We start from the raw sequence: 21,878 nt of genomic DNA on the forward strand, positions 1-21,878 counted from the left end.
GCAGGACTCCGGGTGGTGCTAATTGTGACAAGAAGTCCGTGGTACAAGGAAGGACTCCGTCTACTCTTCATGAGCTGAAGATTTGATTTTCTAAAGGGTGGTGCCAGACCGAGTGTGGATAATTTTGGGAATCGTAAATGTACTGGGGATCTGGTAGGAGGAGGAGGGGGAAGTGTTTCTGTGTAGTTTTCATTTTCCTTGTGGTTTTTTTTCTCTCTTTTCCTTTGTAGTTTAGTTTTTGTAGTTTAGTTAATAAAGTTTTTTTCCTTTTTCCATAAGCAGGAGCCTGCTTTGCTTATTTCTGGGTACCACCTCACAGCAGATGCCAGGGAGAGGGAATTTTCATGGGGGGGGGGGGGGGCACTGGCATTGTGCCAGTGTCAAACCATAACAAGTGGTTTGTTTTTCTTAAGTAAGAAGTTTTTTGGTTTTTTTTTTCTTTTGTGTATTTTGTTTGCTGTTAATGAGAAGGTTTTTTTCCTGAAGAAGAAGACGCTGCTGTAGAGAAAGCTTTTAGCTAAACCCAGAAAGTTTAGGAGGAAATCAAATAGTAAAAGTTAATGCAGTATTATCTTTCTTTTATTACTATGCTATTAAGAAGTCCTTTCCAGGTACTACTGAAGCAACGATCAAAATCATGGAAAGAGAGTGAATTCATGCCAGCAGAATCAAAGGACTTCTGAAGAAACATGAAAAATGGACTATCACATTTAAACTGGGTGATACCAAACTGACTTTCCAATGGGGACTGAGTGGTAATAGTTTGAGAAAACCCAAATGATCCAAGAAATGTAAAAAGAATAACACTGAATTTAGAAATAAGATAACACTTATATCACTGGTTTTGAGCACTGCCTGAATAAAACATCTCCTTGGGGGAGGAATACTTCAGATAGAAAGATCAGGAATGTTTTTGTATTCTGACCTTAGCCTGAGAATTGTACAGGGGAAAGGGGAATTACCATTTCCATTAGTAAGCTTCATTTGATTCATTCCAATACTAGACATGCTAGCTGGGTTATAAGTAAATGCTTATATTGAGAGAGTAATTAGTATTGTAGTTCACAAAATTTATGCTCTTATTGCAAAAAGTGTTAAAGCAATAACTTTGTTTTGTGGATGGGAATTATTAGTGCCTGTTGAATGAGAGATACCTGAGGAACAGTAAGAGACCACAGTTAAAGGGCGTCAAAAACAATTTGCCTAGAAATTAGTTAAGAGAAAGTAACAAGAAAATAGAGGGCAAGACCAAATTGGCCTCTGTATTTCGGCACTGAGAAGATCAAATACACCTGCTGTGGGTTGCAGCCTCACAGGCATGGGAGGTGGGAGTATAAGCCATACTGGCCCTCTGTTATTCCTGTTTCTGGCACTCATTTGTTGTCTTTTCCCTTTTGGGATACGAGCAAGATTGTGTCAAAAATGCTACAGAAAGCATCACATAGAAAGAAACCAAAGTTCCTCTTTTATTACACACACCTATGTCAACAGCAACTGTTATAACCCATCCAAATTAGGAACCTGTAGGCAAAACAGAGTAAATTATTGGATTACAAGAAATTTAAGAAAAAGTGGTAATAGATTTGGAATTGAATGTCCAAAAGGAGAGAGATGGATTTGTTTTAAATTTAATCTTGAAGATACAGTTCAAGATTTGGTAAAAAAACAAATAATAAACAAAAAGGTGAAACCAGCACAGCAATCTAACTCTGTATTGACTCCAAATTATCTGTTGAGTCGTATTACAAGACTCCAAGCAGTTACAGAAATGGTAGCAAATAAGGCTGCCCAAGCATTAGAGCTAATATTAAGCCAGTTAAGCCAAACAAAAACTGTAGAGTATCAAAATAGGTTGGCTTTGGACTATTTATTGGCCAAAGAAGGGGGTGTTTGTGGAAAGTTCAATATATCAGATTGTTGAAAATTGATGACCACAGAAAAGTCATTCTAGCAAAAGCAAAAGAAATCAAAGAAGAAAAATTTATATGCATATAATAACCCAGGTACCAACCCAAAAATTAGAAAACAATGTTAAATCTAGCTGGTGAGGTAATGTATTAGAAGAAATTAAGATCTTTCATTTTGTGTTACAAATGTTTTTGTATTTCTTCCTTGTGTAATCCCCTGTTTTATTTTGCCAGCATAGGCCAGAAGATACAAATAGATAAGAAATATTGCTCAAGCCAAATTATTTACAAAGAATAAGAGTGGGAGTTGTGAAAAATTCATGTATTTTATGATTGGCTTTTTGCAAATATTAAAATGAATGTTTTATGTGTTGTGTTAGAAAGCAATGCTGAATGAATTTTCTTAAGTACTGCGTTAAATATAGTTTTAGGTTCTAAAAATTGTTAAAATAGAAACTATGCTATGTAAGATGCTTTGTTTAAAAGAAAGGACTTGCAGTGAGATAGCAGCTCCAGGACACCTAGATCTTTCAGAGAAAAAGAATTTATTGCTCTCTTATCAGAAGAAATGAACTTCTTCCCGCCTCGAAGGCGCTGTTAGGATTAGAAGGAAGAAGCTGACACTGACCAGACAGAATCCTGTGTTTGAATGGAATTTATGCATCATGTATGAATATGCAACGGGCTATTGTTTTTAAGGGTTAATCCTTTGTTAACGGGGGTCCTTTCTCGGGCTTGTCCTGCCCAGAAAAAGGTACCTGGATGTCCATAACTCTTTGCTTTTATTATCTCATATTGTCCTAATTCAATTTGTCCAAATTGTTATTACTCTAATTGTGTCACTATTCTTTTTAACCATTTTATTACCATTAAACTTTTAAAAATTTTAAAAACAAGTGATTGGCGTTTTTCACACATGGGCACAATCAGCTACTGCTGAGGCAACCCCAGCTCCCACTGAAGGCTTCCCACCCAAACGGCTGCCTTCAGCTCTGACACACCATCCAGGAATCCAAGAGCAAAGCTGAAATCTGATTAGAGAATCTTGCAAAATCACATCCCAGAACATTTTGTTATAAAATCACGAATGTTGACAGAAGCTGAGAAAGCCAACAACATTGGAAAACAAGCTTCCAACACTGGGACTAGAAGATCTCAGGCAATGCATTTGATTGGAATGAGCCCTCTCTTTCTGACATGTGAGCAATGCCATGGAATTTCCCAAACCAGGGAAATGGGGAGCCTGGGCAGCAGCAGCTTCACACACAGCAATGACACAGAACAGGGCAGGGCAAGAGGCTGACAGAATTATAACTTCTACTTGCAATGAAGAACTTTTGTTTTGAGTCCTACTATAGCCACTATTTACAGAGTAAAAAATACTAAAAAATATTATTAGTAATAAAAATAATAGCTTAATGTTAATAGCAATAATAGTCACAATAGCAATAAGAAGAATTAATAATGGTAATAAAAACCCTGCCATGCTATACTTGGCCTGGTTTGCATGGCCAGGTTTTGGTAAGGGGAGCTCTAGGAGTGCCTTCTGTGAGAGGCTGCTGGAAGCAGCTGCTCCTCTGTGTCCCACAGAGTCAATTCCAACCAGCTCCAGGATGGAGCGGCCGCTGGCCAAGGCTGGGCCAGTTGGAAAGGGTGGTGACACCTTTGGGGTGAGAGATTTCAGGAAATGGGTGATGGTGTAGGTGTGAGTATGAGCAGGGAAGAGCAGGGTGAGAACACTGAGAGGAACAACTCTGCACAGCCCAGGGCAGGATGGGCAGCAGGAGGGGCAGGAGCTGCTCCAGTGGCTGGAGCTGATTGCCCTGAGATTCCCTGGGCAGTCCCTGGGGAGGCAGCTGGGCCCCTGCAGCCCATGGAGGGTCCGGAGAGCAGAGATGCACCTGCAGCACCTGGAGGAGCCCGTGCTGGAGCCGGGCGGGCCTGAGTAGGGGCTGGGAGCCCATGAGAAACCTGTGCTGGAGCAGGGACCAGGCAGGGGCCTGCAAAGCCATGGAGAGAGGAGCCCATGCTGGAGCAGGGTCCTTCCATGTGAGCCCATGGGAGAGTGAGGCACGCTGCAGCAGTTTGTGAAGAGCTGCTGTCCCTGAGATGAGCTCACCTTGGAGAAGTTCATGGAGAAGTGTCTCCAGCAGGGACCCCATGGTGCAGCAGGGGAACGACTCCTCTCCTTGAGCAGCAGGAGAAACAACAGGAATGAACTGAGCAGAACCCCATGCCTGTCTGCCTGCACCTACTGGGGGAGGAGGCAGAGCTGGGAAGAAGGGAGGGATGGGCAGAAGGTGTTTGTGAAGCTTTATTTTACTTCTCACTATCCTGCTCTGATTGATAGCAATAAATTCAACTAATGTCTCTAATTTTGAACAGTTTTGCCCATGATGGCATTTGCTGAGTGATCTGTCCCAGTCCTTAACTCAATCCATGAAAACTTCATTATATTTTCTCTCTCCTCTCCATCTCTGGAGGGGAATGAGAGAGCAGCTTTGGTGGGTGCCTGACATCCATCTCTGCTCCTTGTGATGTCACAGGCCCATGAGTGTCCCAAGTGTGGGAAGAGCTTCTGCCAGAGCTCAGCCTTGACCCAGCCAAATGGAGGCACCACTAAGGGCAGCCCTGTGAGTGCCCTGAGTGCGGGAAGAGCTCCGTGCACTTCTCCAGCTCCATCCCCCATGGGACAGTCCACGCTGGATGATCCCCAGTGACCCGAGGTGGGAAGAGCCCCGGTGATCCTCGGTGCTAGTGATCCATTTTGGGACAACATCTGCCTGGGGGGCTCCAGTTCTTTCTGGCTCCCTGTACCCTTGATTGTCTTTTAATTTCTCTTTGGCCTTTCAAAAAACCCAAAAACTGGGTAAAAATAAAGATGTTGAACTAAGGCAAGGATGGGGACATGCGGGAATCTTGCAGGGGATGTGGGAGATACTGGGTTTGAGGGAGCTGAGGATTCCTGGGAGGGACTTGAGGGTTGCTCAGGCCTTTGGGCACCCCAGGCCGAGCAGCTCCAGCTGCACTGGGAGACCCCGGTGGAGGTTCTGGGGCAGCTGATCAAGGAGCCCCTGGCCCAGGACTGTCCCCATGTCCCCCCATCTCAGTTCCCGGTGTCCCCTGTGCAGGATCCCTCTCTCCCTGTTTTCACCCCCCTCTAGCCCACCAGTTCCCATGTCACCCTGCTCTGGGACATGTTATGCTCCCATCCCAGTGTGAATTCCACTCCTGGTCTCAATTCCTGTTTCTGTCCCACATTGCCTGTCCTGTTCTTAATGCTGGTCCCAATGCTCCTCTGAGATTTCCATTCCTGTATTCCCTGTCCCGTTCCCATATTCCCATTCCTGGTCCCATTCCAGGTCCCTCTCCCATATTCCTGGTCCTACTCCTGGTCCCTGTCCCCATTCATGTCCTTGTCTCCAGTCCCGTATTTCCTGTCCCTGTAACCATTCCTGATCTCAGTATTGGTCCCAGTCCCATACTCCCGGTCCCATCCCTGAGGGCCGCCTCTCCCATGGGGCCCTGAGGGCTGCAGAGCTCGGGCTGGCTGTGCCACACGAACCGTTCAGCCCTGCTGCTGTCCTTGGCCAGCTGCAGAGAGCACAAGGCTTTGGGCATTTCTCAGAGGCCCCCAGCTGGCCGGAGCAGCCCCTCCTGCCAGCATCCGCTGTGCCTCAGAGCCCTCCCTCACGCTGGGGTCATGCAGGGGCCATGGGCCTGGAGGAGGCTCCTGTTGTTGAGACAGGAGCCCCTGTCTCTGTGTGTGACATTCCAGCTCCTGAACAGCCTGGACACTCTTGGAAAGTCCCCATGGAACCCCTCTGAGGGCCTGTGACAAATCTGATCCTTAGCAGGGAACCATCACCAGGACCAAGTCTCTATGGTCAGTTTCTATGGCAACCATCACCAGGCCCCTGTTGCTATGGTCAGTTTCCATGGCAACCATCACCAGGCCCTGTTGCTATGCTCAGTCCCTCGGCAGCTCCATGGAGACCCCATGCCAGGGGTAGTTGCCATGGAAACCAGCTCAGGCCTGAAGCCAGAGCTGGTTGCCATGGCAACCATTGGCAGCCCCATCCCCAGGCTCATGGGATCCCAGAACCACAGAATTGGCTGAGCTGGGAGGGAACCATGAGGATTCTCCAGTCCAACTGCTGGCCCTGCACAGGACACCCCAACAATGCCAGCCTGGGCCTGGCAGCGCTGTCCAAATGCTGCTGGAGCTCAGAGAGCCCTGGAGCTGGGACCCTTCCCTGGGGAGCCTGAGCAGGGCCCCAGCAGCCTCTGGGCAAAAACCTTTTCTTGACATCCAACCTGAGCCTGCCCTGACTCAGCTGCAGCCGTTCCCTCCACTCCTGTCCCTGGGCACCAGAGGGAAGAGGTTCCCTAAGGCCCCGCCAGGGACCCACTCCCAAGGCTGCTGCCATGGCCACCAGGGCTGGGACCAGCTGGGATGCTCGGTTTCCACGGGCCGGGGTTCAGGGATGGGATTCCCCAATTTCCTGTTCCCAATAAAACCGCACTGCCCTCGCTGCCATCCTGCCTCCCCTGGAAAGCACAAAAGGCAAAGATCCCGGGCTGGGATAAGCACAATTTATTGGGAACACCAACGAGATAAGGAACAAATGGAACAGAAACAATGTTGATAACAGAAGGGATAAATAAAACTGTTCACAGGGAAAACTATACCATAACTGACTGGATCTGCCTGGCTACGTATTTCCTCCTTCCTGGAAAGGACACCCTTCTCCTCAGGGAGAGAGAAGGTCCCTTTACTGCCCTGGCAATGACCTGAGGTGGGAGTGAATGTATTGACAGGGCCATGGCCAGACCCTCATGTTCGTCAATCCCACATCTTGTCACTGGGAGGGGCAGGACAAGGGTCAGGTGTCTTCCCAGCATGGATAACAGGGAAAATGGATCCCCAGGGCTCTTCCCAATATGGGTCTTCCAATGGGGGATAAAGCTGGAACTGGGCATGAAGCCCTTCTGCAGTGAGGGCAGTTGCAGGGCTTCCCTTACTGGTGCTTCCGTTGGTGTGCGGTCAAGTCAGAGCTCTGGGTGAAGCTCTTCCCACACTGGGAACGCTGATATGGCCTCTCCCCAGTGTGGATGTGCCAGTGCCTGATGAGGGTGAAGTTTTGCTTGAAGCCCTTTCCACAGTCAGGACAGCGGAATGTGCCTCTTGCCAGTGTGAATCCGCTCATGCAGGAGGAAATTTGAGCTGGTCTGAAACCTCTTCCCACACAGGGGACACTTGTAGGGCCTCTCCCCAGTGTGGATGCGCTTGTGCCTGATGAGGAGGGAGTTGCGCTTGAAGCCCTTCCCGCACTCAGGGCAGAGGAAGGGCCTCTCCTGTGTGTGAATAGGGTGGGGCCTGAGGAGATTGGAGCTGATGTGAAACCTCTTCTGGCACTCGGGACGCTCGTAGGGCTTCTCCCCAGTGTGGATGCGTTGGTGGGTCACAAGGGTGGAGCTGCAGCTGAAGCCCTTCCCACATTCCCCACACTCATAGGTCCATTCCCCCGTGTGGATCATCTGGTGGCTGATCAGGGTGCTGCTCTGCCTGAAGTTCTTCCCACACTCCAAGCACTTGTAGCACTTCTCCCCATCATTAAGCTCCTCATGGACCACCAGCTCTGAGCTCTGTCTGAAGCTCTGTCCACCTTCCTGGCTCAGGGAGGGTCTTTCCTCCACAGAGCATCCTGGACTGGGTTTGCAGCCCCTCCTCCTGTGGGATCTCTGGGGATTTTCCTCCCCGTTGGATTCCTGTGCCCTGGAGTCACTCATAACGGCCTTTTCCGTGAGGTTCTGCTGTGGGGATTTATCCTCTCTGGTCCAAATCCTCAGCTTCTGGTCTGGGGGAGGAAGGATAAGGAGAGGATGGGATTTGCCTCCGTGCCAGAGGGAAGGAGAAGGAGATCCCCGCAGTGCATCACCAGAAGGACGGTATTGGTAGCAGGGCTGTCCTGCAGCTGGGGGCCATGCTGGGCTGGGAGATGGAGCAGGAGAGAGGAGGAAAGGAGCACTGACTTCCTCCTCACCATCCTGGGTGTCCAGGGGATCCTTCCTGTTCCTCACAGCCTCCTTACCCATCTGGCAAAAGTTTGGGGATGGAAAATCCTGTTTTGGGAGAATACCAAGGGATGAGCGCATTGAGTTTTTTACTGGTTTGAAGGCAAACCTGGGGGAGGGTCTAAGCCAGAATTGCAATTCAAAACCAAAATTTAGATCAAGGCAATGGTACAGAAACACTGCCTTAAACTGACAGAGTCAGGATATAACCTGACACCCTGTTGGTCAGGGTGGTGGCTGCAGTCCCAATAAATGGTGGCTGCAGTCCTGTTGGAGTGATGAAGGTGATTCTGTCGAAGCAGTGATCCTGAAGAAGGTTCTGGTCTTCCTCTGAAGGTACAGTAGTGGTTATGGAGCTCTTGTCCTCTGGGAATCCAGTAGGCAAGGTGAGCTTCTCCTGCTGTTGAAATCCTCAGCTTATATCCAGGTGGGAATGCTTGGATCCTCCCCAGGGCAGAGCATCCCACAATGGGAGGATGGAATTTTATCAGTCCTGCAGTGACACTCAATGGCCCATTCACAGAAGATATCTCCCCTGGAGGGCATTATCAGGGGTGAATCATGGAAGAGATAAAGAACATTTCCCCACCTGTTTATAGCAGTTGATGAAGATGGGGATTGAAAACATGCATTTGGTTAGATCTTACATTGCAACCTGACACAGTGGGGTAATCCCTGCTCAGGGGGTAAACACCACCCCCTTACCCAAACTGGCTCAAGTGTAAAACCCCCACCCTGGGAAGGCCACACACACAGAGGAGGCAACATCACACTTGCCTGCTCTAGGGGAGGTCTCTGTCCCTTGTCACTCCCTTGCTCTCTCATCTTTTCTCTTTCTTCCCATCTTTCTACCTCACATTTACTGTTCAATCAAATCCATTTTGGATTTGGTCTTGTTAGCACCTTAATTGGGGCAGATGCATCTCTCTAACAATTTTCTTCACAATATTGCCATATTATTTTGGCACAGTGAGTTTAGGCACTGTTCTCCGACCCCAAGTGCCTTTGACAACAGCATGGTTCCCTCCACTGAGGACGTTGTTGTTCTTTCTGGAAGAACTCTTGCAAACTTGGACACAGTCCCTCCTTCCTCCTGGGGAGCTTATGGAGCTTATAAAAGCTTTATTTCTTTATGGGAGAAATGATGACGAAAATGGCTTTTATGGGTGGCCAGTGTAAAGAAAATAATTTGCTGTCTTTCCTTATAAAGTTGTTAAAATCACTGGAGGAAACGGAGCAAATGTTACCAGTGAGACTGACAAGGTTCATTCACCCCATGATGAGGAACACAAGGCGGCTAAAAGTCCCACAAGAAGCCCAGCTCAAGTAGCTAAATTTCTGAGTAAGTCCTGAATTCCCAGGCTTGGGGGCTTTACCAAATGTGACAATCATTTTTCTCTGTGTCTTTGTGACAGCATCACAGAGCTTTCCCTTCCTTTTCATAATCTGTATTGGGCCAAATTTCCACTTTCCTTTTATCGGAACCTGCCAGCAGCTGAGCTGGAGCTGTGCAGGAAGCAATGAATATTGGAATTGCCACATCACTGCTTGGATTGTCAGTTTATTCATGTTTGGGATTTGTTTGCGCTTTCATCACAAGTTACTTGTGGGAAGAGGATATATTCATCAAAGTGATTTATGCAGAGTCAAATTTGATTTCTGCCAAGGTTATTTTGTCCAGTGCCCAGAGGATGCTCAAGGGGTCTCTGTGCCTCTCGTCCTGGGGGATGCTTGGGAGGGGTTTGGGGGTGTTTTTCCTGTCCCTGTCACCCCAGGGCATTCCCCAGGGGGTCTCCATCATTTTCACCCAGGGAATGCTTGGGGGTTCTCCCTCCCTCTCATACCCTGTGCCAGGGGATGTCTGGGGCAGTCTCTGTCCCTCTCAGCCCAGGGGATGCTCGGGGGTCTCTGTCCCCTCACCCTGGGGGATGCTCGGGGGTCTCCATCCCTCTGGCCTCAGGGAATGCCTGTGTAAGTCTGGGCACCAGGCACTCTGTGTCCCTCTCACCACTGAGGGTGCTCGGGGCTGGGGGGGCTCTCTGACCTTCTCACACTTGGGAGGCCTGGGGGGGAAGGTCTCTGTCCCTCTCAGCCCTGCTGTGACCCCACCCAAACATCATCGGGGTCAGAGGGACAGAGACACACCCAAAGCCCCAGAAGGGCTTAACCTGGGATTTGGTTTGGGGCTGAGGATTTAGGAAGGGGCTGGAATTGGGGCTGGGCTTGGAGTTGGGGCTGAGATTTGGATTAGCGATGCGATTGGGGTTAAGGCTGGACATGGGATTGGCTTTAGGGCTGGAGTTGGGATTGGGTCTGGGGCTAGACAAGTCTGGCACTGGGATGTGATTAAATACAGAACTGTGAGTGTGTCTAAACATGGAGTGAGATTGAGACCAGGATCAGGGTCAGGTTTGGGACTGAGCTCACCCAGAGCAGGACAGGGGGGATGTCACTGCAGGATGTCCCTGGCGTTGTCCCAGCCCTCCTCAGGCACCTCCAAACATGAGGGGCAGCTGGGTGCCCCAAGATCCAGGTGCTCCCATGCTGCCCCTCAATACCAGGCAAGCATTTCCTGAGGGCAGCCCTGACTGTGACCCCTGGAGCTCTGGGATCAGCCCTCACATCCCTGTGGGAGCAGCAGCAGACAGGATGAGAGATTCCCCCGCCCAGTTTTTCCTGTGGAAGGGTGAAGTCCAGCTGCCCTTTCCTTCTGGTGTCTCCTCCTCTCCTCAGCTGAGGATGTCAAACTCCCCAGGAGCAGGAAAATCCCCATTCCCTGTTTGTTTGTGGCTGCAGCCTGGAACATCCACCCAGAATGAAGGACTTTCTGACAGCCCTGGTGAATGACACTGGCAAGAGGTTTGTGAGAAGGGGAAGAAATTGTATTTTGATAGTAAAAAAAAGGTGCAAAATTATGCCTTTCTGTTATATTCCTTTTCAGTCAGTTCTGGTCTGTTTTTAGAGTGCCACCTTCTCACCTGATTGTGTTTGTGCCCTCTTTTCTCTCCTGCCTCTCTTTCCCTGCTGTTTCTCTCTCAGTGTCTCCCTTGACCCAGGGCAGCTCACACCAAAGACCGTGCCCGGATTTAATTCCCAATTCAGGAGCTACAACAACCATGGGGGAAGTTATGAAGGCTCGCAGTGAAATGCCACTGTAAGATCTTGTTCCACTTGGCTTTTGGCTCCTTCTTGACAGCTTTGCCCTCAAGGGCAGGAACATATTTCATAGCTGAGAACTGGAATTCCAGACCCTGGCAGTGTGTGCCGTGGATCCCAGAGGGGCATTCCCGAGGCTCCCAGGGTGCTGCTCCTGCCGTGCCTCCCAAGGAGCTTCTCTCCCAAGGGGAGAAGATCCAGCAGCTCTGTGGGCTCCCAGAGCACACAGCAAAGGTAGCTTTGATGGACATTTTCCAGGGACTGGGGTGGAAAGGGACCCTGTCCATGGATTACGACCCCGCGAGGGAGAGACGCCTCTGCCCCAGTGAAGGAGCGAATGAAAGCGTGGGAAAGCAACCGACGATTATTGAGCGTGGACTGAACGGAACAAGAAATGGGGAGGAGAAAGAGAGAGAAAGAAAGCGGGAAGAGGTCTCAAAGAGAGAAAGAAAAAGGAAAGAGGATTCAGAGACCAGAAAGAAACAGGAAAAGGCTCCCGCCCGGACTCCGCAGCTCCTAGGCACACCCGCAGGGCGTAGCGCCTTTTACAATTCCAGCCAATCAGAGGACGCGCTAAACAATTTCCAGCCAACCAGAGCATTTTTCTCTGATGACTCACCGGTTGCCAGGCGGGCCCGCAGAGCCCGGCGGCCCCGGAGCGGAATTTGGGGCTCGGGCCGGGGGACGGATCCGCCCGGGGGGGTCCCCGAGCGCCCTGCCCAGCCCTGGGGCCGATCGGGGGCTCCCCCACCCAGCAGCCGGCGCTGCGGGGCCGCGGGGCAGAGGGGAGGGAAAGGGGGGTCCGGGCTGGGAGCGGAGGAAATGCGGAGGAAGAGGAGGGAGAGGAGGAGCAGGAGCGGGAGAATCGCGGCGCTCGCAGCGCCCGCACGCCGAGCCTGCAGCACCCCCTGCCCCGGGAGCATCGCCCCCAGCCCCGAGCCGCAGGTGAGGGCGGAGGCCGAGCTCGCCCCGGCTCCAGCCCGGGGTCTCCGGGAGGATTTTTGGAGAGTGTTCGGAGCCGGCAGATCCCGGACTCGAGCCCCGGATATCTCCGGGCTCCCCAAGAGGAGCTTTTTCGGGGGGAGAGCAGCCGCGATCGCCCCTCGGGAGGGTTCCAGGGGTCCACGTGGGGATGGCCCGGTACCGACAGGGCGGGACATTGGTTTTGGGGATCCCCGTGAGAGCCTGGGCTGTGGAACGGGGGACCCCCGGGGCGGGGAGAGGGGAAGGGGCGATACCGGAGCTGGGGGACCCCCGGCAGACCGGAGATGAGGCGGGGACGGGAGCCCCTGACCCTGACAGGGGTGTCCTGGGATGACTTCATGATGCTCGTACCCCCATCGGTCTGTTTAGCCCAGAAATGAGTTCTGTGCCTTTAAGGCTGGTTCTGAGAGCGAAGGGGAGGAGGAAGAGCAGTAGTTTGTTTTCATACACTGCACTCACTCCTCCACATTCCAGCTGCTGGATGGACAGAGAGCAGGACAGAGCTGTCCTTTGCTTTTAGTTAGTTTTTAGCTCGCTGAGGCAGAGAAGTTCCCTGGACTGTGGTTTTTCTTTTTCTTTGGAGCTGTTTAAATCTGCTCTGCACTGAACAGCCAGAACACCACCGGCAGCTCGCACCTGTGGCCCACCTGGCTGAGCCTGGGCCGAGGCAGTTCCAGTGCTGGAGGGACTGAAAAGAGACTGATAAGAGACTGATAAGACACTGAGTGCACGGAGCTACAACCCAAGGAGGGACTTTCGGAGTTTGTCATCTACTTTGGAGCAGCAGGAGATTTTATTGCTTAATATTGTTCAATTTTTGTGCTGGTAAATGCTTTGCCTGTAGAATAAGGTTTTTTTCCACTTTTCTCCCCGGAAATATTTTCTGGGACTGGCTGAGGGTGGGGCTGATGAATCGGCATTCTAGAGGAAACTCCTTTTGGAGGGTTTCAACCGATTTTGCCCTAAACAAGGACAGGGTGGTGGAAAGAAAGGGGAACCCCAAGTGGCTGGATTGAGAGGAGGCTGGAGAGGGGGACCTTGGGACCCCAGAACCTCCCAAAATCCAAAAGCAGGACCCTGGAGAGGGGGGATCCCCAGGACCCATGGGATCCCCACCAGCCCTGAGATGGGGGACCAACCATAACCCAAGAGGGGTGAGACTGGAAATGGGAAACTCCTGGTGGCTTTTTTGATTCACTCTTGATTTTTTACATCAGGTGACTTCTAGAAATGGACATGGGTGGGAGGAATCCCCAACGCAAGGCATTCACAGCTTGTTTTTCCCCAAACAAGGATTTTCCCCAAACCTTCCCACCGTAACATTCTCCCTGTCCCACTCTGGGTGAGCTCAGTCCCAAACCTGACCCTGATCCTGGTCTCAATCTCACTCCATGTTTAGACACACTCATAGTTCTGTATTTAATCTCATCCCAGTGCCAGTCTCTCTAGCCCCAGACCCAATCCCAATCCCAGCCCTAAAGCCAATCCCATGTCTAGCCTTAACCCCAATCCCATCGCTAATCTGAATCTCAGCCCCAACTCCAAGCCCAGCCCCAATTCCAGCCCCTTCCTAAATCCTCAGCCCCAGACCAAATCCCAGGTTCAGCCCTTCTGGGGGTTTGGGGGTGTCTCTGTCCCTCTGAGCCCGATGATGTTTGGGTGGGGTCACACCAGTGCTGAGAGGGACAGAGACCCCCCCGGCCTCCCCAGGTGTGAGAAGGTCGGAGAGTCCCCCCAGCCCTGAGCACCCTCAGCACTGAGAGGGACACAGAGGCCCTGGTCCCCAGCCCTGCACAGGCATTGCCTGAGGCCAGAGGGATGGAGACCCCCTGAGCATCCCCTGGGCTGAGAGGGACAGAGAGCCCTGAGCATCCCCCTGGCACAGGGTATGAGAGGGAGGGAGACCCCCCAGGCATTCCCTGGATGAAAATGATGGAGACCCCCTGGGGAATGGCCTGAGGTGACAGGGACAGGGACACTCCTGGGGGAATGCCCTGGGGTGACAGGGACAGGGACAAGCCCCCCAAACCCCTGCCAAGCATCCCCCAGGGCGAGAGGCACAGAGACCCCTCGAGCATCCCCTGGGCACTGGACAAAATAATTTCGCAGACATCAAACTTGACTCTGCATAAATCACTTTGATGAATATTTGATTTTCCCACAAGTCAGATGTGATGAAAATGCAAATAAATTCCAAACATTAATAAACTGACTGTACAAGCAATTTTTGACAATTTCAAGTTCCACTGGTTCCTGCACAGCTCCAGCTCAGCTGCTAGCACATTCTGATAAAAGTGTGAATTCAGCCTAATATAGACATCATAAAAAGGAAAGGAAACTCTTTGTAGCTGTCACAAAGGCGACAGGGATGAAGAGAAAAATGATTCTCACATTTCGCAAAGCACTCAAGCATGGGAATTCAGGAGTTATTTGGGAATTTAGCTACTTGAGCTGAGCTTCTTGTAGGACTTTTAGCAGCGTTATGTTCCTCACCATGGGGTGAATGAACCTTGTCAGTCTCGCTGGTATCATTTGCTCCCTTTCCTCCTGTGATTTTAAAAAACATTTCAAGGAAGGATGTCACAGACATTTTTTCATAAAATCCTCTGTTTTACGACTTGTCCTTTCTGGGAAGCTGAGGACCCAGAAGAAAAATGCAAACAATAATTATCTGCTGATGTGGAATGTAACAGGACCATCTGTGATTGGTCTTCTGTGAGTGTTTGGATTTGCTGACCACTCACGGGAGAGTTGGTCCTTGCTTTCTGCTGGACACAGAACTTTGTTATTAATTCTTTTCTTTCTATTCTTAGCTTAGCAAGCCTCTGCAACTTTTCTCTTTATTCCTTTTAGTATAGTTATAATGTATTATATATCATATATCAATAAATCCAGCCTTCTGATCATGAAGCAAGATTCTCGTCCACTTCTCTCACCCTGAAGACCTTCTTTAGGTCGCTGTAATAGAAGGACAACAAAATATTTTCTTTACACTCCAGGCCCACAAAGGCAATTTACCTCATCAGTTCTCCCATAAGTCACTCAGAGGAAGCTGCAGCCCAGTTTCAAAGAGCTCCTCCAGAGAGAACCACAAGCGCCTCAGAGGAGGGAACCATGCTGTTGTCAAAGGCACTTGGGGTCAGAGAACAGTGCCTAAACTCACTGTGCCAAAATAATTTCACAGTCTGGTGAGTCTGGTTAAGAAAAGTGTTAGATTCCTCTGCCCCAATTAAGGTGACAATGAGACCAAACCCAAAATGAATTTTATTGAACAGTAAATGGGAAAGAAAAAGGGGGACAGGAAGGGAATGACAGGAAAAAGAGCCCTCCCCAGGGGCAGGGTAAGTGTGACATTGTCCCCTGTGTCTGTGGCCTTCCCAGGGTGGGGTTTTACACCTAAGCCAGTTTGGGTAAGGGGGATGGTGTTCACGCCCTGAGCAGGGATTACCCCACTGTTTCAGGTTGCCATGCAAGATGTAACCAAGTGCATGTTTTCAATCCCCACCTTCAGCAACTGCTATAAACAGGTGGGGCAGTGTTCTTTATCTCTTCCATGACTCACCCGTGATAACACCCTCCAGGGGAGATATCTTCTGTGAATGGGCCATTGAGTGTCACTGCAGGACTGATAAAATTCCATCCTCCCATTGTGGGATGCTCCGCCCAGGGGGAGGATCCAAGCATTCCTACCTGGATATAAGCTGAGACTTGCCACACCAGGAGCAGCTTGCCTACTGGATTGCCAGAGGACAAGAGCTCCATAACCACCACTGGACCTCCAAAGGAAGACCAGACCCTTCTACAGGATCACTGCTTCGACAGAATCACCTTCATCTCTCCAACAGGACTGCAGCCACCATTTACTGGGACAGCTGCCACCACCCTGACCAACAGGGTGTCAGGTTATATCCTGACTTTGTCAGTTTAAGGCAGTGTTTCTGTATCATTGCCTTGATCTTAGTGTTCTTTTAAATTGTCATTCTGGTTAAGACCCTCCCCAGGTTTGCCTTCAAACCAGTACAAAAGACAATGCGCGCACCATTTTTTTTCTTCCCAAACCAGGATTTTCCATTCCCAAACCTTGATTGGATGGAGAAGGAGGCTGTGAGGAAGAGGAAGGAGCCCCGGGACACCCAGAAAGGTGAGGAGGAAGTCAGTTCCTATTTCCCCCTCTCTCCTGCTCCATCTCCCAGCCCAGCACAGGCCCCGGCTGCAGGACAACTCTGCTGCCAGCCCTGTCCTGCTGGGGATGCCCTGGAGGGATCTCCTTCCCCTTCCCTCTGGCACGGAGCCAAATCCCATCCTCTCCTTGTCCTTCCTTCCCCAGGGAAGGAACTGAGGATGGAGGCCAGGGAGGAAAAATCTGCATGGCAGAACCTCGTGAAAGAGACCGTTTTGAGTGATTCTAGCACACAAGAATCCAACAGGGAAGAAAAACCTCAGGAATCCCCCATGAGGAGGGGCTCCAAACCCAGCCCAGGGTGCTCTGAAGAAGAAAGAGCCACCCTGAGCGAGGAAGGTGGGCAGACCTTCAGCCAGAGTTCAGAGCTGGTGGTCCATAAAAAGCTTCCCACAAGTGCTTGCAGTGTGGGAAGAAATTTAGGTGGAGCTCCCACCTGATCAGCCACCAGATGATCCACACTGGGGAATGGCCCTACGAGTGTGGGGAGTGTGGGAAGGGCTTCAGCTACAGATCCAACCTTGTGACCCACCAACGTCTCCATACTGGAGAGAGGCCCTACGAGTGTCCCCAGTGTCAGAAGAGGTTTCAGAGCAGCTCAAATCTCCTCCAGCACCACCGGATTCACACCGAGGAGAGGCCCTTCCTCTGCCCTGAGTGCGGGAAGGGCTTCAAGCACAACTCCAACCTCATCAAGCACCGGCGCATCCATACTGGGGAGAGGCCCTACCAGTGCGCCACATGTGGGAAGAGGTTTCAGACAAGCTCCCATCTCCTCCTGCATGACCGGATTCACACGGATGAGAGGCCCTTCCACTGCCCCGACTGTGGGAAGGGTTTCAAGCACAACTCCACCCTCATCACCCACCGACGCATCCACACAGGGGAGAGGCCCTACGAGTGTCCCCAGTGTGAGAAAAGCTTCACCAGTAGCTCTCACTTGACCAGACACCAACGGAGCCACCAGTAAGGGAAGCCCTGCAAATGCCAAAAATGCAGGAACAGCTTCATGCACCACTCCAGCTTCATCCCCCATGGGAGAACCCACATTGGGAAGAACCCACATTGGGAAGAACCCTGGTGAACCAGTTTCCCTGTGGTCTATGCTGGAAAGACACCTGTCCCTTTTCCTGCCCTTGCCAAAGACATGATGTGGGATGGAAGAACATGAGAGTCTGGCCATGGCCATGTCACTACATTCACTCGCACATCAGAACATTGCCAGGGGCAGGAAAGGGACTCTCTGTCTCTCCCTGAGGAGAAGGGTGTCCTTTCCAGACAGGGGAAATTGTGGCCAGGAAGAGCCTGTTGTTGATGTATTAGTTTTCCCAGTAAACTGTTTCATTTATCCCTTCTGTTATCAATATCATTTCAGTTTCTGTTTGTTCCTTATCTCATTGTTGTTCCCAATAAATTGTTCTTATCCCAGCCTGGGATCTTTGCCTTTTGTGCTTTCCATGGAAGGCGGGAGGGCAGCGAGGGCAGCGCGGTTTTAGCGGGGGCAGGAAATTGGGGAATCCCATTTCTGAACCCTGGCGCCGGGAAACCGAGCATCCCAGCTGGTCCCAGCCCTGGTGGCCATGGCAACAGCCTTGGGAGTGGGTCCCTGGCTGGGGCTGTGGGAACCTCTTCCCTCTGGTGCCCAGGAACAGGAGTGGAGGGAACGGCTGCAGCTGAGTCGGGGCAGGCTCAGGCTGGATGTCAGGAAAAGGTTTTTGCCCAGAGGCTGCTGGGGCCCTGCCCAGGCTCCCCAAAGAAGGGTCCCAGCTCCAGGGCTCTCTGAGCTCCAGCAGCATTTGGACAGCGCTGCCAGGCCCAGGCTGGCATTGTTGGGGTGTCCTGTGCAGGGCCAGCAGTTGCACTGGAGGATCCTGATGGGTCTCTCCCAGCTCAGCCTGTTGTGTTTTTCTGGGATCCCGTGAGCCTGGGGATGGGGCTGCCAATGGTTGCCATGGTAACGGGCTATGGCTGCAGGCCTGAGCTGGTGTCCATGGCAACCAGCTCTGGCATGGGGTCTCCATGGAGCTGCCAAGGGACTGACCATAGCAACAGGGGGCTGGTGATGGTTGCCATGGAAACTGACCATAGCAACAGAGGGTTTGTGATGGTTGCCATGGAAACTGACCATAGCAAAAGGGGGCTGGTGATGGTTCCCTGCTAAGGATGAGATTTGTCACAGGCCCTCAGAAGTGTTCCGTGGGGACATTCCAATAGTCTCCAGGCTGTTCCAGAGCTGGAATGTCCCAGGCACAGACAGGGGCTCCATGGAGACCTCCCAGGGCTTTCTGAGGATGGTAAAGAGCCCTGTGGTCAGAGGCAGTCACAGCCATTCCATGGTGACATCCCAGGGGACCTTGGGCTGCAAAGGCACCGATCTGTCAGAGGCACTCACGGGGGCTCCACGGTGACATCCCAGGAGTCCCCAGGCTGCCAAAGAGCCGGGATGTCCCAGACACTCACAGGGGTTCCTGTCATGGGCACAGTGGGAGCTTCAGCAAAAAGCTTTATTCCCTTATTGCAGAAACTCCTCCTGATACATGAGGTGCGGAAAGTACACCCAACAGCCACCATGGATCCTCAAACCCTTGCAGGGCTCCTAGACTACTAAAATTCCTTCTAAGAGAGGAGACTGGGAACAGCTGGATCCAATCCCAGCCCTAGAATTTGTCAAAGGTTAATGTGTAAAGGATTGGAGATGTGGAATTGAACTTTACCCCAATTTGTCCCACAGGATTAATGATGGAATACCAGATAAATTTATATAAATACATCTCTGATTGATTCTGATCATGATCGGACAGAAAGATTTTAACCTGAGTTATTTACTCCACAGTTGAGGATCTTTATCAATTATTAGAATATAGTGCTCTAGGAAGCAATTTTGAAGTCAACAGATTGGTCTATGACATCAGAGAGTTTGTTGTGGAAGTCACTGAGCAGCTACAGCATCATAGAGGGGATTCTGTGACATCACAGAGCAGGCTGTGGCACCATGGCATGGCTGGATGACATCAAAGAGCTGGCTGTGAGGTTCAAAGTATGTGCTGTGACATTAAAGAGTGCCAGTATGACAGCACAGAAAAGGTCTCGTGGCATCACTGAGGGGTTTGTGACATCACAAAGCTGTCTGTGACATCATAGTGTGAGGCAATAGAGCAGTCTCTGCCATCATTGAGGGTGGCTCTGTGACATCAGCAAGTGGGTTGTGACATCACTGGGTGGCTGTGTAAAATCATAGAGCAGGTTGTGACATCACAGAGACTTCTGTGACATCACAAAGCAGATGTAGCACATCATAGGGTGACATCTCATAGTTAGCTTTGTGAGATCACAGGGGCTATGTGACAACCCAGAGTGGGCTGTGACATCACTGGTGGCTGTGTGACATTGCAAAAGAGCTGTGTGGCATCATAGGGGCTGTGACATCACAAGGGCAGTGTGACATCACAGGGGCTGTGTGAGGTCCCTGGGGAGGTCACTCTGCCCTGGCCCCCCTCACAGCTCCCCCCAGAGCAGTCCAACCCTGCTCGTGCACAGCAGGGTCCCCTGTCCCCCCGGGTCCCCCCGCCCCTGGCCCTGCAGCCTCCCCCAGAGGATGTTCCACAAGATCAACCCCAGAGCGTGACATGGGGACGGGGGGCCGGGGCCCTGGGGGTGGGACAGTGGGACAGGGACCCCCTGGCAGCGTTCCCGTGTCCCCCAGGGCCAGAGCCTGGGACTGGGCTCCTTCACCCTGTTACCAACGAGGCCTTGAGAGCACTGAAAAAATCCCCAGCAAGGGAGCAGCAAAAACCAGATTTAATATTAAGGTGCAGCAGCACAAAGTTCCTTGGCAAGAGTCACTCTGCTCCTGAGTGGACAATTCAGGCACACCAAAGAAACAAAGCAGCAACAAAACCAAACAGAATCCAGGCAATCAAACCAGAAATGAGCTGAGAACTGTACCAGTGTGTGTGAGACACAAGGATAGTGAGGGCAAGGATAAAATGAATAAAGAAATTAAACCTTGACAAAGGTCAAACTTAACAGGACTTCACTGATACCTTAACCTTAACTGATACCTTCAACTCCACAATTTAGGAAAAGAACAGCACTTAACAGAATTTAACCTCACTTACAACCAATGACTTAAGGATTTATTAGTGGAATAACATTAAACAATATTCAACTTAGCTTACAACATAGTAAACTTTGCAAAAAAAAAAACCTCATAACTTAATTGTCAAGATGTAACCTTACTTACAGGCCTGACTGACTCAGCTATCCAAGGCACTCCAAGTCCTCAGAGAGCAGCATTTCTGCCACATTTCCCTAGTACAGGCACTCCCATGTACACACAGACACAAAGAGTCAGTGCAAGACACCTGTAAGAAATTCCCCTGAGGGCAGGCAATGCTCACTGTGGATCCTCTGGCATCTCCCCAGAAAAGGCCAAAGGTTTGAGCCTGGAGGAGTGGGGGGATCAGCCCAGGCTCCATCATTGTTCAGGATCCCCGAGTGCAGCAAACGGGAGAGTTCCTGGCTGGGAGAGATCCCACTCAGAGGGAGTCGCTGGCCCAGGAGAGCTCCAAGGGCTCCTTTTGGAGCGCTGTTTGCAGGGCCCCAAGAGAGGGGCTTCAGTCCCAGCAATGGTTCATCCTGGCCGCACTTGGCACCAACTTTCTTTGGCAGTGTGAGAACAGGGATGTTGTGCCACTGAGGGAACAAAAACAGTTCCTAGGGCTGCTCCTACAGAAACCAGGAGCTGGTTGGGCAGCAGCAGTGCCTGGAGCAGACAGTGTTTTTCATGAGCTGCAGAGGAGCTGAGCCCAGGGGCTGTTGGCCAAGGCCGAGGCCCAAGGAGCATTTCTCAGCTGGCAGGGCGGCCTGAGAATGGCAGGGGGGAATGCAGCAGCACAGGGCCCATGGAACCAAGGGACCATTGTGACACTGGGGCCCTGTGAGACCAAGGGACCATTGTGACACTGTGGGGCCTCATGGAATCATGGAGAGCACTGTGACATTGCTGGGCCTCATGGAACCAAGGGGATCGTGCTGACTCTGTGTGGCTCCATGGAATGATGGGATCATTGTGATACAGCAAGACCCCATGGAGGCAAAGGTCCATTGTGACATTGCAAGTCCCTATGTAATCATGGAGAGGCCATTGTGACACTTCACAGCCTCATGGAACCAAGGGGCCATTGTGACACTGTGGGGCACCATGGAGTCAAGAAGATCATTGTTACACTGAGGGGACTCATGGAATCATGGAGATCATTGTGACACTATGAGGATCCATGGAATAAACAAAGCATTGTGACACTGTGAGGCCTCATGGAACCAGTGAGACCATTGTGACCCTGGGGGTCACCACAGAACCAAGAGGAGTATTTTGATACTATGGGGCCTGATGAAACCAAGAGGCCTTTGTGACACTGCACGGCTGCATGGAGCCAAAGGTCTGTTGTGACATTGCAGGTCCTCCTGTCATCATTGGACCATTGTGAGACTGTGGAGCCAAAATGAGACCATTGTGCCACTGCAAACCTCCAGGGTCTAAAGGTCCATTGTGACATTGCAGGGCTCATGGA

At 51.0% G+C, this 21,878-nt stretch overlaps 1 protein-coding gene across 1 annotated transcript in view; it reads left to right on the forward strand.

Moving 5' to 3' along the window:
* LOC131094397 (zinc finger protein 418-like) overlaps positions 1-17,340 on the forward strand; it is a 206,275-nt gene extending 188,935 nt beyond the window's left edge. The window contains exons 3-4 of the mRNA XM_058041990.1: positions 13,836-13,845; positions 16,712-17,340. Coding sequence (XP_057897973.1) covers positions 13,836-13,845; positions 16,712-17,275 — 574 coding nt within the window. The 3' untranslated portion in view covers positions 17,276-17,340. The remainder of the gene's footprint in view (positions 1-13,835; positions 13,846-16,711) is intronic.
* The last annotated feature ends 4,538 nt before the right edge of the window (positions 17,341-21,878 follow it).

This window comes from Melospiza georgiana, chromosome 29 (genome assembly GCF_028018845.1).
Source record: "Melospiza georgiana isolate bMelGeo1 chromosome 29, bMelGeo1.pri, whole genome shotgun sequence".
In the NCBI taxonomy this organism is placed as follows: Eukaryota; Metazoa; Chordata; class Aves; order Passeriformes; family Passerellidae; genus Melospiza; species Melospiza georgiana.